This window comes from Panthera pardus, unplaced genomic scaffold (assembly GCF_024362965.1).
Source record: "Panthera pardus isolate Hobbes unplaced genomic scaffold, ASM2436296v1 HiC_scaffold_11, whole genome shotgun sequence".
Lineage (NCBI taxonomy): Eukaryota > Metazoa > Chordata > Mammalia > Carnivora > Felidae > Panthera > Panthera pardus.
This window is the reverse complement of record NW_026526666.1, coordinates 31760800-31778044: the sequence shown is the minus strand read 5'-3', so window position 1 is coordinate 31778044 and position 17245 is coordinate 31760800. Positions and strand designations below refer to the sequence as shown.

The following is a 17245-nucleotide window of genomic DNA, read 5'->3' as shown; positions in this document are numbered from 1 at the left end:
AGCCTGGAGCCTATTTCAGATTCTGTGTTTCCCTCTCTTTCTCTGCTCCTCCCCTGCTTGTGCTCTGTCTCTCTCTCACAAATAAACAAACATTAAAATCAGAAATAAATTCTTTGAAATTAAGAATTACCCAGAGAAACGAATACAATCCTAACATGTTTTCTTAAGTTATATCCAAAGGAAAGCAAAACTACCCACATGTCAAATGTAGGTTTCATTCACAAAACATCAATGTAATAGTTTTGGTATAATATTTTTTTGAAAAGAGCTAAGCAATTTTGATGGCTATTTTAGCCATTTTAAAAAATGGATGTCTTTTTTCAAGCAGTAAGCTAATCAACTGAATAACTTACAAGGAATTTTATATTATTTGTCTAAATGCCAAAAGATTAGTATATCAATATAAATGTATTAATATCTTTTTTATAGAAGAGAGGTTTCTCTGTTGACTGACATGTCATTTTACAGAAATGCAGAGACATCATTTGAATCAAGAATCTGATCCAAGAACAAATTCTACTACTTCATTAAAAAGGGCCCTAAGGAATTTTTTTAAAACATCTGGATGTTCATATCCTCTCCGAGACTTGGGGAGCCACAGAAATTAAAGCAAACGGATAGAACAGAAGACCACAACACTGTGTGTGAATCTAGAAGAAAAAAAAATCTTTGCATGTCTGATCATTTTTAAAAAATGGTACCTAGGAGTGCCTGGCTGGTTCAGTTGGTAGAGCACGCCACTCTTGATCTCAGGGTTGTGAGTTCAAGCTCCACGCTGGACATAGTGATTACTTACAAAACACAACCTAGGGGCACCTGGCTGGCTGGCTGGCTGGCATGTGAGTCTTGGTCTTGGGGTTGAGTTCAAGCCCCATGGTGGTCGTAGAGATTACTTACAGGCATAAATAAAAGTAAAAAGGAAAACTGATATCTAGTATTAAGCTTAGGTTGCATTTGTATCTGAAAGGCAAGTGGTCATTGCACTTCTCATTTATGACTCGTGGTCTTTAAATCAGCTGCAGCAGCAATAACAGTTATTTACAGGTGGCTTAGGCTTCAACAGAAGTCAGATAAAGATTATAGACAGAAGGAAGAGTGCTACCCCAGGGAAAATGGCCTCAGTGAAAGCATGAGGGTGATGCTAATTCACGATGTATGGCTGGAAAGCTTTATTGTGTTATATTAAAGAACTACTATCACACTCTGCAGATTAATGGAATAGTCACTTTGCATCTTTCGTGTATTCATATTTGATAGAATACCTAAGTTTTCATGGAACCAAACCACTCCCTAAATAATGAAATAGTGAATTCATTTTTTTTCTTGTTTTAACTTTATGGGCTGTTATAATAACTAAAATATCTGAGTTAAAAATATAGGTCTTGGGGCACCTGGGTGGCTCAGTCAGTTAAGCGTCCAACTTCAGATTCTGTGTCTCCTTCTCTGTTCCTCTCCCACTCACACTCTGTATCTCTCTCTCTCTCTCTCAAAAATAAAGATTAAACATATATATTTTTTTAAATATATAGGTCTTGATATCTTTAGCAAGTAATATGTGTTACACTTTTACTATGAAGGGCTTATATGAGGTTTAAACAATATAATAAAGGTTTAAACAATAACTCAAGATCATTTAAGTTATCTATTGGAAAAATATTGCTGAACTTAGTTAACTAAAACTCTAAGGATTTGAGACATTATCACTTAGAAATGAACATATGTGTTGAGTACAAAATTATATTTATTAATTAGCTAGATGCCTATTCCTCTGTTTAATTGTTAAAAATTACAAAAAAGGGGTGCCTGGGTAGTTCAGTTGGTTAAGTGTCCGACTTCAGCTCAAGTGATGATCTCATGGTTTGTGAGTTCAAGCCCTGCATCAGGCTCTGCACTGACAACACGGAGCCTGCTTGGGATTCTCTCTTTTTCACTCTCTCTCTCCGCCTCTCCCCCAATCTCTCTCAGAATAAATGAACTTAAACATTTTTTTTAATTACAAAAAATAATTATTTGTCTATGTTGACCTGATTTTCGACTGGGAATGGTTCAATGATCTGAAACAGAGGTCATCAACAAGAAGGGTGAACGAAGGTGAACTCTGATGCAATTTTGACATGAAACAGCAGTTTGCTGTGTTGAGGCACCATGCCTTGCACATCTCTGGCTGCCTTCTCTGTTTATCAATTCTCCCTGAGAAAATTCTCTTCCATGGGTTCCACCACCAACAAAATTTTGACGACTGCCAAAACCCTTTCCCCTCATAATTTGATCCTAACTGTCAGGCCTATAATTCTACTTGTCTCCAGACATCTTCTCTTCTAGGCCTCATAGAGACTGAAACTTAGCAAGACTAAAGAAAGCATGAGAGGCAGGAATATTCCTTACTCCCCACAGAGCTGCCCCTCCTCTGTACACGTCCACCTCTGCTTACAGGCCTCACCACTGCTGAAGGGGCTGGGCCAGAGATTTCAGAATCCCACTGGCTGGTTCCCTTCCCACCTTCAGATGCTATACTCTCCCCTATTGTTGACTTCTAAATAGCCCACTTGTGTCAACTCCACTGCTAGGGCATCTAACTCACTTCAGGTCCTCGCCTGTAACCGGTTCTTACCTTATAAAACAAATCCAATCAAGGAACCCATTCCCTTGTCTTGGCACACCTCCTGCAGTAGTTCTCAAATTATGCTTCACTGGAACTTTGGTGATCAAATTAATGTGTAGAATTTTTTTTTTAATCAATTTTAAGTTTTCCTCCATGAAATTTTCTCAAGCACCTAAAGTACTACCATTATCTGATAGTGTATGCTACCAACAGTGAAACAAATGAACATTTAGTGAGAGGCAAAATCAGAAAAACTCTGATATGTCTGTATCAATGGCTCTTTGTACAAATATGCACACAACCGGGATTTTTATATTGACTCCTTCTAATTATTAAGTTTCTTTTTAAAAAAAATTTTTTTTTAACGTTTATTTATTTTTGAAACAGAGGGAGACAGAGCATGAATGGGGGAGGGTCAGAGAGAGGGAGACACAGAATCTGAAACAGGCTCCTGGCTCCGAGCTGTCAGCACAGAGACCGCGAGATCGTGACCTGAGCCAAAGTCGGCCGCTTAACCGACTGAGCCACCCAGGCGCCCCTAATTATTAAATTTCTATTAAGAAAATTGCTTCTAGTTTCAGGATGGAAGGCAACGTATCCCTATTCTACAATGTGAACATTGTGGCTTCAAGGTGCTCTACACTAACATTGAGTTTCAGAACCACTTACCTCCTCAACAAGTTTAAACTTTGTTCTCATAATCAAGATTGTCAGAATTACTCTACTTTTCCATTATCATCTGTGACTGTTATATCCTTATAAACCACTTGCCCTAATCTTAAGTATATCTTGATCTGTTATGCCTTCTTGCCTCAGTCCACATTAGTTTATCTGATAGGAATTTTAATGTTTTTAATTTTTAATTTTTATTTTTTGAAGGAGAGAGAGACAGAGCATGAGGGGGGGGGGGGGGGGAGCAGAGCGAGAGGGAGACACAGAATTTGAAGCAGGCTCCAGGCTCTAAGCTGTCAGCACAGAGCCTGATGCAGGGCTTGAACTCACAAACTGTGAGATCATGACCTGAGCTGAAGTCAGACGCTTAACCGACTGAGCCACCCAGGTGCCCCCTGATAGGAATTTTATTTGTACCTCTCTGCTTAACAAATTCCATCTTTTGCCCACTCCTCTGTTGATCTTCTCAAGCAGCTGCTTTGTCCTCCATATTTCTACACTTTAAAACGTACCACAGGGATAATTATGATATATGAAACAACTATATATAAGCGCACTAATTTATTTATTGATATCTGCCACAGTGATTTCAGTTTTTCTTCCCTTATCTCCTTCATATTTCCTATTCATTTCTTCATCAATTACTTTATGATTACCTAACACGTTCAAGTTCCTATCCTAGAAACTGCACATTCAGAAGTCACTAAAACAAACAAATATCCTATGTTCCAGCAGGTTAGAAGTAAACTATATAGAAGTAAACTATATATATTATTATAATAGAAAAAACAAAACAGAACAAAAAAAAATAAAGCAAAGCAAATTCTGGAAGAAAGACTTATAACTATCTTAAATGTGGCCATAAAAACTGGTATCTGAATAAAGCCCTGGGGGAGATTGAGCCATGTGGATATTTGGGGGGAAAGTGTTTCCAGGCATAGAAAGGGCAAATGTTCAGACCCAAAGGTTGCAACCCAGCATATAGTCTTATGGTTGATATCAGTTTAGATAACCCTAGAAGACACCGAGTCAGGGTGTCTTGGGAGATGGCAGGGTAGTAATGATGAAACCTCAGGCAAGAGCCAAGCAGCAACAGCTTACTCGCCCTGCAATTTTCTCCTGTCGACTTGGCATTTTGGCAACTTGCTCAGCAGAGACAGTCCAACTTGGGAACAAGTAAGCTCCCTGTATCTTATGTACCACGTAAAAGATAAATTCTTGATAAAAAGCCAAGGATATGGGCAAAAGTATAACTTCTCTGGTTTCATAGCCTTATAGTATGATCCAAAAATCTCTTCCCCAAAGTTTGTACTGCTTGTCTTTCAGTCTGTTTATTAGTTCACTCAAGCATCATTTATCCAAATCCCATTTAAGTGCTCACACAGACCAATACCCATTGCAAGGACTATTTTAAAGCTGTTCTGGGATCCCTTCCAATCAGTTGTTCCACATGTGCCCAAACACATTTAGATTTGTGACTCTATGTAATAATCAGTACCTATTTTTACATGTTTATTTCCAGTATATACAAGCCATTCATAAACCTCATCACTGATGCAGAGTGTGTCATATTTGATGCAAAGGTCAGCAATTACTTGGAGTTCTTCTTTGGTATATACCTATATGTATTAAAGAAAACAAAAGAGCAGAGCCAATTATGATTCAACATGTGAGACAATGATAGGTCAGAAGACTGTATAAAGAGATCAAAGACTCACCTTGCCAATCGGGTTATGTGGAGTATTCAGTATAATCGCTTTGGTTTTGGAGTTAAACTTACTTGCCAGTTCTTGAGGATCCAATGTCCAGTCAGAACTAGACCATTTTTTCCCATCGACAGGTTTCTACATATGAAGAATCAAGATGTGATTTAATCCAATTAATTCATGTTTGCTGTCTTACAAATAAATAACCTAATGGCACAGGGTGGCAGGGCAGAGTAGAGAAAGGCATGGCAAAGGTAACTGAATAAATGACTAACAAAGAAAATAGAAATAACTAAGCTTTCATTCTGCCTTAAGTGCCCAAGAGGACTTAAGTCTCATGCTCACACCTAGTAAATGGGAAAATAAACTCTGTCAACACAAACAGCTGTTAAAGTATGTACATGCCTTCAAAGGAGACAGCTATAACTATGGTTAACATGTCTGAGACTGTAAGGCTAATACAAGATTCTGTGATTCACCTTAGTGTATTACTTATTATAGTAAGATGTTTAAAAAAGACAATAGTAGCATACTTTATTCAATTCCTTAGTAGCAAAATTAAAAAAAATAATTCATTCATAATTCCGAGATCAGACGAGATCGGGCACATTCAGGGTGGTTTGTCCTTAGACAATTCATTCATAATTCAACAAGCATTTATAAAGCACCCAGCATATACCCTACACTGTTAGTCACTAGGGAGCAGGGCTATAAAAGTGAGTTAGAAATAGTCTCTGGGGTGCCTGGCTGGCTCAGTCGGGTGGAGTGTGCAATTCTTCATCTCAGAGTTGCAGGTTCGAGCCCCATGTTGGGTGCATATTACTTAAAAATAAAATCTTAAAAAAAAAAAAAAAAAAAAAAGAGGGGCGCCTGGGTGGCTGAGATGGTTGAGCATCTATTTTACTCTTGATTTCAGCTCAGGTCTTGATCTCAACGGTTCATGGGTTCGAGCCCCACATCGGATTCTGTGCTGACAGTGTGGAGCCTGCTTGGGAGTCTGTCTCTCTCACTCTCTCTCTCTCTCTCTCTCTCTCTGCCCCTCCCCTACTCCTGCATGCTCTCTCTCAAAATAAATAAACATTAAAAATGAGGAAAAAAAAAGAATTGGTCTCTGATCTGGTGGTGTTCATAGTTTATGGGGGAGACACATAACCACAAAAGAATGTTACATATAGTGTGGATATTGATACAACAGAGACACATGGCAAACACAGTTATAAAGCAATAACAGCTGCCCTCTTAAAGATGTTGATTACCTTCAGCCATTGTAGAGATACACAGTAAATCCCAAAATGTAATAAAAGTAGAAACTTCATCAGTGACAAAGCAATTCTGTATATTTTCAAAGCATCTTAAAGTATATGTATCGCATTGGCAAACTTACAGGTCTTAGGGGAATAAAAACAGGTGTTGCTCCAGCCATTCTCACCATGGGCTCATAGCAGTCATAGAAAGGTACTATTACTATGACCTAAAATAAAAACCAAATAAGAATGTAACATATCAATCATTCATTCATTTAAAATACACTGTGTACCTCCTATGTGTGAGGTGCTGTCCTACATGCTGAAATGCAGCAATGAAAGAACTGGCCTTCCTTGCCTTCATGCCTGCCTCTTCGTGGGAGAGGACATGGAAGAGACGTTAGAGACAGATGTGTCCAGGGAGTTCTGGCTCTCTTAATGAGATCCACAGAAGGGCTTACAGTGGGGATTCTTGAAATTATATGCAAAACTTTACATGTGCCTAGGTAGATTTTTCTGGGGAAAGAGGCCATAATTCCCATCACATCCTCCAAAGAATGTTCCAGCCAAAAACATGAAGAATTTCTTTAAATTTTAGATGACAAACAAACAAAAAAATCAGAGAGGGGCAGAAGCAAAAGACTCTGAGGAAAGATAACAGCAATGCTCTCCATTATGGAGAACTAACTTATAAGTATTATCCTGAGAATAAAGATGTTTCTCTTTGGTCAAAAGCACTCCAAAACAAACAATGGACGCAGGGAGACTAGTTAAGATGCTACTGTTATTGTCTGATACCCTCAGTTTCCCTCTGGTGACTTATACCTAGCTAGATTCAGTCTTTTTTCCCAATCTCTTGAGATATATTCCTTGTTCCTTTGCCCCTACATGCTCTCTCTCAGTCACCCGTGGGCTGGCTTTTAGGTCAGTGGGCCAATCCAACCAGTCCCTTTGGTATTCCACCCAGAGTCCACCAGCTTGGATCTAAGTAAGCATCCCTGATTTTTTACTTTTCTGTAAGGAAAGTCTGAACACATAATTTATATCTTTCATGTATATTCAATTTTTATTATCTTTTTAAACCTAACAATATTACATGAAAACTTCATATTATTACAGTTTTAATGTTTATTATCTTTTAAGGAATTTTTTTTGATGTTTATTTATTTTTGAGAGAGATAGAAGCAGTGTGAGAGAGGAAGGGCCAGGGCTGGAGGGAGAGGGAGACACAGAATCTGAAGCAGGCTCCAGGGTCTGAGCTGTCAGCACAGAGCCTGATGTGGGGCTTGAACTCAGGGACCAGGAGATCATGACCTGAGCCGAAGTTGGACACTTAACTGACTGAGCCACCCAGGCGCCAACCCCCACCCCCCGCTGTTTGTTTTTTTTTTTTTAATATTTATTATCTTAATGGCTATTTGGGAGTCTACTGAATTCTAAAATAAGTTTTAATCATTTGCTTATATACATAACAATGCTATATTTATTTGTATGTGTAGTTTCTCTATTTTTAAAAATGTTTATTTATTTTGAGAGAGAGAGAAAAAGTGCAGAGAGAGGCAGAGAGAGGGAGAGAGAGAACCCCAAGCAGGCTCCACACTCAGTGCAATGTGGGGCTCAATCCCACAACCGTGAGACCACGACCTGCACCGAAATCAAAAGTCAGATGCTTAACTGACAGAGCCACCCAGGTGCCCCTGTAGTTTCTCTATTTTTAAACAGTTGAATAAATTCACATGATTGTTATTTTGCTAGATTAAAGAGTATAAACATTTTTAGGGCACGTTATACATACATACAGTCAAATTGCTTTAGGAAATTGGATAACTATAATTTCCTAAGTCAACACTAAGTTGTCTCACTTAACTTTTGTTGGCTAAATTAGTGATATCTAACTGTTGTTTCAAATTTTTTTTTAATGTTTATTTATTTTTGAGAAAGAGACAGAGATAGAGACAGAGTGTGAATGGGGGGAGGGGAAAAGAGAGAGGGAGACACAGAATTCAAAGCAGGCTCCAGGCTCTGAGCTGTCAGCACAGAGCTTGATGTGGGGCTCAAACCCACAAACTGTGAGACAATGACCTGAGCCGAAGTCGGATGGTTAACCAACTGAACCACCCAGGCACACCACTAACTCTTGTTCTACATTTGCACATTTAATGTGTATTTCATATGATGTGAAGTAACTCTTCAAGGCCTTTCTCACTAAAGTCATATAAGGCTGTTACATTCTAAAGCCCCTTCATTTCTACTAGTCATTCAACTCACATTGAGTACCTACTATAAAATCTGCTATGTTAGGTGTTAGGTAATGGGAAGGACAAAGAAATGAACTTTGTTCGTTCCCTCTGGGAATGGATCTTTCCCTCAAGGGAACTGTAAGCTCTTAATTAGTCTGTGAAATTCTCAGGGACCAAGATGACCTATCTTTGAACCCTAGTGAGAAACCTAGTACCTGATTTGAAGTGAGATATAAAAGAAAACTGGGAGGAAGCGAGGTAAAATTGAAAGAATATACTTGATATTCTTTGCTGTAATTTCTTTATTTTTATGATGGGAATAATTCCCCTCACTTTCTGAAGAGTATTTATTGAGCACTCAGTATTTTAGGGACTGGCAATATAGCAATAAACTTTCTACTGTGAGAGACCATAAACAAGAAAAAAACAGAAGTAAATTAGATAATTTCAGATAATAACAAATACTATAAAGAAAATAAAACAGGTCAATGTGACAGAAAGTGACACGTGTGTGATTTCAAAATATCAGATACAGTGATCAGGGAAGAAAGAATAAAGAAGGTCAAGGGCTGAGCCTCTGGGATGCAAAAAGAGGAAGCAACAAAGGATTAACAACATCAAAGAATGAGATAAAACTTTCAACTATTTTACAGGATTAAAGGAGATTATGTATATGAAAGTGTAACTGCACTTCCTTAAGATGTTTCCTTAAGTAGCTTATTGTCTGGCATAGTAGAGAGAATTAGAGATGTAAAAGAGGAACATAATACAATGTAGTAGCAGTATCTTGTATGTAAGAGGTACAGAGAGTGCCATGAGAGTTCAAAGAAAGGAATTAACAACATAGATCATGGTAAATATTCAGCAGTGCCTCTCTGGAGTTTCCCAGGCCTACATTAGTAGAGTCAATCACTTCTTTCTGTCACTACTGTAACATACACACACATTCCTATTCACCTGCTTGCGAGTCTATCTCCTCTACTAGATGGGGAACTCCTTCCACACAGAAACTGTCTTTTAATTTTTTTTTTTTTAACGTTTATTTATTTTTGAGACAGAGAGAGACAGAGCATGAACGGGGGAGGGTCAGAGAGGGAGACACAGAATCTGAAACAGGCTCCAGGCTCTGAGCTGTCAGCACAGAGCCCGACGCGACGCTCGAACTCACGGACCGCGAAATCATGACCTGAGCCGAAGTCGGCCGCTTAACCGACTGAGCCACCCAGGCGCCCCAGAAACTGTCTTTTAAAAATCTCCCACAGTGCCTATTATGGGAGATCCTCAGTGATTTCTGAATGAATGAATGAAAGAGGTCAGGAAATACTGAAGCAGGGGTATTGGAATAATAGGGAAAGAGTCCCAGTACTAAAGCAGAAATCACACAACCTTCTTGTTACACATCCCTCACATGCTGCTGCTAACAGTGCCGGGCACAAAAACACACTGACCAAATACTGGCTGACTGAGTTCAGATAAGGGTAATTTTAGTAGTGCAAACTAAAGATTCATTTTCCCCATCATGGTTGGCCCCTTCCACTTACCCTTCTCTAGATAGGCTATAGAAATAAGAATGAGTCACATGCAGCAAAACAGATGAATCTCACAGACATAATGATAAATGAGAGAAGCCAATTCAAGAACATACTGTGTGATTCCATTTATATTACATTAAAGAGCAGGTAAAATGAGCCTATGGTGATAGAAGACAGAAGAGTGGTTACCCCTGGGAGAATATTAACTAGGAAGAGGCATAAGGGAGCCTTCTGGGTGCTGGGAATATATATCTTCATCTGGCTGGGGTTACATGGATATATGTATATATGTAAATATACACACAGGTAAAAAATTTATCAAGCTGTACACTTAAGATCTGTGAATTTTACTCATATGCACTACACTTCAAAAATAATTAAAAATAGTGTAAAATAAGTAACAGATTCAAAGGCAATACAAATGATAATAATGATTGCTATGGGTAAGATGATAATCTTAATATACTTACTTCATCTCCCTCATCAATTAATCCTTGAATGGTATTAAAAAGAGATCCATATGCTCCTACTGTCACAAGGATTTCTTTATTTGGATTGATTTGCTTTTGATAAATTTTTTCATATAAGCAGGATAGAGCTTTCACAAGCGATGGATGACCCTGTTGAATAAAAAAGAAAAAAACCTTGAATTTGATTATGGGATCTACTTCTTGGAAGCAATCTGGATTTAAAATGAAAGAATTTTTAAAATTTGGGTTTTTTGTTTATAATTATCCATATAAAATTTTTATTTTTTTGATGAAAATAAAAAACATTTTTCCCTACTCACAGACAGTTCCTACATGAATGGTCATGAAAACTTGCTAATGACTAAAAAATCCCCATTAAATGATTGATTTGGAATTCAAAATTCCAACATGTTTGCTTTGATAAAAATTGACATCAGTACCAAATATACCTTTGACAGTACCTTTTTGGACAGCCATGAAATCATATTGAACTACTTTATTTTTGATAGTAATTAAATTATACTGAATAGAGTTGGACTTTTTTGCAATTAAAATTAAAAAGCCTGCATTGACAGTATATACCCTGAATCTGTTCTTCCAGGTTACCAAAGAGTAAGTTATTATGCCAATCAACGGATGACAGAGTGAGGGCAAACACAAATTCCCCAAAGAAACACCCATTAGTGCTGACGTGAGAGCTAATGTTAGGAGGAAGCAGGACATTCTTCATGACAGCCAAGAGGGGAGGAGTCATCTAAGAGAAGAACCTTCACCAGAGGAACGAAGGGACTATAAATGCACAAAGTCTGAGACATGCGGGGAGTCTTAACTCCTTGATTAGTGCTTCCTCAATTCTTTCCTTCTATGTTCCCTGTTCTTCCCTCCTTCTCTTTTATTTCCCTTCCCATCCCCCTTCTTTGTCTATCTGGTATCAAAGTCAATATTACTTATTTTTTCTTGTGTAGCATGTACCTCTTGTTTTTGCTTTTGGAGAATGATCTTGATTTTCTGTCAGTTCCAAATAAGAGTCTAAGTGCAGGGCAAGTGCCCTTGTTTGCAAAGCACCTAGAGCTCTGAATAAACTGGTCAGGACACAGGACAAGATGGAGGTTGGCAGGATATACCCCATGTTTATGAAGTAAGTTATCCATCCCAGTTTATGTGAAAAGGAGGCTCTTTTTTCAAAGATACTTTTATTTGTCACCTTTGTCAGAATGTTAGCTAGTATGTCACAGACCCCCACACAGTTAAAACCAATAAAAACAAAGCTATAGCACATTTCTCATATTTTGAGATGAGAGATATTACAATATGAGAGAAATTAAGTATAATTAATAGGGGAGGTGATAGAACAAAGCCACTAAACTAAAAAATAATAGCAAGAGAAAAGACTACTTAAATTCAACCTCAAAAAAATATACATGATTTGTGGAAAGAGCAGGAAATTGTCACTACTTCCAGAAATCCAAAATTCCCTTTGAATTTCATTTCAATGACAGGTCTAACAAACTCTAGCAAAGGGTGATCTGAAAGCAACTATAAACACTACACATCTTACCTCAGAATTATAAGGGTCTGTGTCTTAAAGAAATTTTTACTTATAAAAATAAAGTATGCTTCATATAATATTTAAAACTAGGCAGAGATGTGTAAAAAAAAAAAAAAAAATTATGTTCTCTCCTCAACAACCTTCCATCTCATCTCCCTGAGGTGACCAATGTCGTCCACGGCCTGGTGACAGTGCAACACCATTCCCTGTGCTTATACTAACATACAAACACATATACATACATACTCACATATATTTATAAAACCTGAAAAATATTTAAAGAATGGGCATGGTTATGATCTAATAAAACTTTATTTATACAAACTCAGGAGTGAGTCAGATATGGATCAAGGCCATAGGCTGCCAAACTCTACTATGGATCAACTTAGAGAGAACTGACAACAATATTCCGTCTCCCAGTCTGTTGGATATCACATTATGACTCCATTTATATAGGTCTTCTTTAATGTCTCTCAGCAATGTTTTGTAGTTTTCAGCACACAGATCTTGTGTATATTTTAAAACATCAGTTCAAATATTTAATGCTTTGGGATGCTATTATAAATGATATTTCAAAAAATCTTAACCAGCTGCTCATTTTTAGTATACAGAAATACAATTGATTTTTATCTATTGGCCTTACACCCTGAAACCTTGCTCAATTCACTTACTACGTTGTGGCACTTTTTTTGTAGAATCTAGGAAACTTTGGATATCCTAAGTATTTCATCACAGAAGGACAGGGATTGATAGACAGGTAAAGAGGAAGAAAGTGGGCGCCTGGGTGGCGCAGTCGGTTAAGCGTCCGACTTCAGCCAGGTCACGATCTCGCGGTCTGTGAGTTCGAGCCCCGCGTCGGGCTCTGGGCTGATGGCTCGGAGCCTGGAGCCTGTTTCCGATTCTGTGTCTCCCTCTCTCTCTGCCCCTCCCCCGTTCATGCTCTGTCTCTCTCTGTCCCAAAAATAAATAAAAAACGTTGAAAAAAAAAAAAAAATTAAAAAAAAAATTAAAAAAAAAAAAAAAAAAGAGGAAGAAAGTAACTAATTGGAAAAAGAGGTTATTAATTAAGAGGCCAGTGCTGATGGCCTAATAAATGCATGTGTTAATGGCAGAGAAAATATGTGCATTGAGAGAATATTCTCTGCAAATTGGTATAGTCACTGTGGAAGACAGCATAGAGGTTCCTCAAAAAATTAAAAATAGAATTGTAAATGCAAATCAAAACCACAATGAAATATCACCTTATAGCTGTCAGAATGGCAAAAATAAAAAACTCAAGAAACAACAAGTGTTGGCAAGGAGGTGAAGAAAGGAAGTTCTAGCACTAGCGGTGTGAATGCCAATTGGTACAGCCACTGTGGAACAGTACAGAGCTTCCTCAGAAAATTAAACAGAGTTACCATAGGATCCAGTAATTCCACTGGATACTTACCCAATAAATTTGAAAACACTAATTTGAAAAGATATATGCACCCCTATATTAATAGCAGCGCTATTTACAATAGCCAAACTATGGAAGCAGCCCAAGTGTCCATCAATAGAATGAATGGAAAAGAAGAGTTGGTATAAATATATACAATGGAATATTACTCAGCCATAACAAAGAATGAAACATGGATGGAGCTAGAGTATAATGCTAAACAAAGAAGACAGCTAGAGAAAGACAAATACCTTATGATTGCACTAAGATGTGGAATTTAAGAAACAAAACAAAGGGAAAAAAAGAGAGAGGGACAGAGACAAGCCAAAAACCAGACTCTTAACTATAGAGAACAAACTAATCTGTTAGCAGAGGGGAGATGAGTAGGAGGACGAGTGAATAGGTTATAGAGACTAAAAGTACATGTACCATGATGAGCACTGAGTAATGTACAGAATTGCTGAATCATTATTCTGTATACCTGAAACTAACATAACACTGAATGTTAACTCCACTGCAATTAAGAAAAAAAAACTGGAGGAAAAAAGAGAATATTCTCTCTTCCTTGTTGCCATTAGACCCTATGCTGGAACAATGGTAAAGGACTATGGAGGCGTTAGAAGTTGGGGATGGCTCCTTCTAGGAGATCAGGGCAAGGATGGGGGTTTCTCTGATTATCTGTTTGGGACAGTTGGCCCCAGAAAGCCAATTACAGAGAAGTGATAGAAGTTCACTTCACCTTTCACACACAATACAACATAAAATACAAGTTCATGTCACACATGGTCTTAATATACTTACAAAGCCTCGTGTATACTGGTTCAGGCTATCGATTGCTGCAATCTTTGATAATTCTTCCTTTACATATATAGGAGGGGATATATCTGGAAGGCCTTGGCCAAGATTCACAACAGAGGGGTCTGCGGCCAACTTGGTAAATTCAATCCTAAAATTAAAAAATACTAATAAGTACCATAATTACAAAGTTAGATTTTTATGCCTCATAATCTTTTTTACTTTTTATAAAATGTTATTTATTTACTTTGAGAGAGAAAGAGAGACAGCATGAGTGGAGGAGGAGGAAAGAAAGAGGGAGATAGAAAATCCAAAGCAGGCTCAGCACTGTCAGCACAGAGCCCGACACGTGGCTCAAACTCATGAAACTATGAGATCATGACCTGAGCTGAAACCCAGTGTTGGATGCTTAACCGAATGAGCCACCCAGGCATCCCTTATACCTCATAATCTTAACATTAAAACTGAAAAACTAAGACCTACTTTAGTCTTACAAATAAAAAAAAAAAAAAAATGAGTTCCCCCCCAAAATTTTACCACCTACAAAATGACTTTACCTAATAAGATGATAGCTGAATTAATTAACTTAAAAATTTCTTACAAATCTCAATTCCATGACACCGACAGTTTCATCATCTATTTTTTTTCCTCAACCACACCAGCGGCTGCTAGCTAATGGACTACAAATTAAGTGCCATGTGGGCATCATCCAAATTTGTCCTTTTCTCTATTTGCAGGCTTAACACATGTGCTAAATGAATAAATCAGTGTATGGATCCTTAACTTCCTTACAATTCCACTTAATGAATAAATTAAAATAAGTGCTTTTATTTGTAGACTGTAGATAAGGCTAAAAATTCCCAATATAGGTGTGTATATAAAATGTATAGGAAAAAAAACTTCACCAAATTATTATTGTTTACTCTGAGGTACTCACCACACATTACTATCAAGGCCTTCAATTCGTTTTGCATTGGTGATTTTCAAAGACATTTTCTGAAAGATATAAATATTGAAAGTTTTTAAATTTCTTTAATAAAAATTCAAGGGGCGCCTGGGTGGTTCAGTTGGTTGAGCATCCAACTTCAGCTCCAGTCATGATCTCATGGTTCCTGAGTTCGAGCTCCACAATGGGCTCTCTGCTATCATCGCAGAGTCCGCTTGGGATCCTCTGTCTCCCTCTCTTTTTCCCACCTGCGCATGCTCTCTCTCTCTCTCTCTCTCTCTCACAAATAAGTAAAACATTTAAAATGTTTTCAAAAAGTCAGAAAATCATGGGTAACTACCTTTTTCCTATTGTCACCACAGAAAAAGCAGTGCCACAATGACAAATGCTATGTGTAGCATTTGTCAATACAAAATTCTGAAGAGGAAGTCCTCTCCCACCAACTGCCCCAAGGAATGCTTTTTCTAAGGAACCATAGATGTTTATCTTCTCACATAAGAACAAAAATATCATCCTAGCCTAAACAACATAAACTAATATGAAGGCCTGAAATGTACTGAAGAGAACAATAATGATACTAAAAAAAAAAAAGTCAGTTTAAAAAAATACCTTGAGTCATTCTCTGAAGATCATTTTAGGTAAGATGTATGAACAGCTCCACAAGTAAGTTCCTTGTATTGCATACAAGAAGCACTCAACAAATGGTTTTAAAACTCAATACAGAGCTCCAAATAGTAATAGCTCACATCATTTTTTTTTAATTTTATCTTTTATTTTTTAAAATTTACATCCAAATTAGTTAGCATATAGTAAACAATGATTTCAGGAGTAGATTCCTTAATGCCCCTTACCCATTTAGCCCACCACCCGCCCCCGCCACACACAACCCCTCCAGTAACCCTCAGTTTGTTCTCCATATTTGTAAGTCTCTTCTATTTTGTCCCCCTCCCTGTTTTTATATTATTTTTGTTTCCTTTCCCTTATGTTCATCTGTTTTGTTTCTTAAAGTGCTCATATGAGTGAAATCATATGATTTTTGTCTTTCTCTGACTAATTTCACTTAGCATAATACCCTCCAGTTCCATCCACGTAGTTGCAAATGGCAAGATTTCATTCTTTTTGATTGCCGAGTAATACTCAATTGTGTGTGTGTGTGTGTGTGTGTGTATACACACACACACACACACACACACACACACACACACACACACACCACATTTTCTTTATCCATTCATCCATCGATGGACATTTGGGCTCTTTCCATACTTTGGCTATTGTTGATAGTCACATTAACTTTTTTTTAAATTTTTTTATGTTTATCTATTTTTGAGAGTGAGAGAGACAGAGCACGAATGGGAGAGGGGCAGAGAGAGAAGGAGACACAGAATCTGATGCAGGCTCCAGGCTCTGAGCTGTCAGCATAGAGCCTGATGCAGGGCTCCAACTCCCAGACTGCGAGATCACGACCTGAGCCAAAGTCGGCTGCCTAACTGACTGAGCCACCCAGGTGCCCCAATAGTTCACATTATTGAGTACTGAGTACATACCAGGTACTGTTCTAAGTGTTTTACATAATTAACTCATTTACAATTCACAACAACTCTATGTGGTAGTTCTCTTATCAGCCATCATTTACATTGGAGTAAAGTGAGGTACAGAGGATAAAGTTACCGAACTTTACTCATCTGCCCAAGTTTATAAAAGCTTGTGTAACATTTTAACCCACACAGATTCTTTTTTTTTTTTAATTTATTTTACATATTTGTTTTGAGAGAGACTGAGAGAGTGCAAGTGGGTAGAGGCAGAGAGAGAGGAGAAAATTCCAAGCAGACTCTGCACAGTCAGCACAGAGCCCGATGCGAGGCTTGAACTCATAAAACTGTGAGATCATGACCTGAGCTGAAATCAAGAGTTGGAGGCTTAACCCACTCAGTCACCCAGGCGCTCCAAAACCCAAACAGATTCAACTCAGGATTTGAACCCAGGCAGTTTGACTCCAGAGTACATACTCAGACCTATTTCTATATACTGTCTTTTATGTAAAAAGACCTTACAAAAAATAGTACAAG

General features: G+C 37.8%; 1 protein-coding gene across 4 annotated transcripts in view; it reads right to left on the bottom strand.

The window, feature by feature from the left end:
- KYAT3 (kynurenine aminotransferase 3) overlaps positions 1-17245 on the bottom strand; it is a 73186-nt gene that overhangs the window by 21288 nt on the left and 34653 nt on the right. For all 4 annotated transcript variants that reach the window (XM_019414072.2, XM_019414073.2, XM_019414074.2 and 1 more), the window contains exons 3-8: positions 15168-15226; positions 14237-14381; positions 10467-10616; positions 6365-6451; positions 4993-5118; positions 4773-4893 (exon numbers count right to left, since the gene is read on the bottom strand). In XM_019414072.2, coding sequence (XP_019269617.2) covers positions 4773-4893; positions 4993-5118; positions 6365-6451; positions 10467-10616; positions 14237-14381; positions 15168-15226 — 688 coding nt within the window. The remainder of the gene's footprint in view (positions 1-4772; positions 4894-4992; positions 5119-6364; positions 6452-10466; positions 10617-14236; positions 14382-15167; positions 15227-17245) is intronic.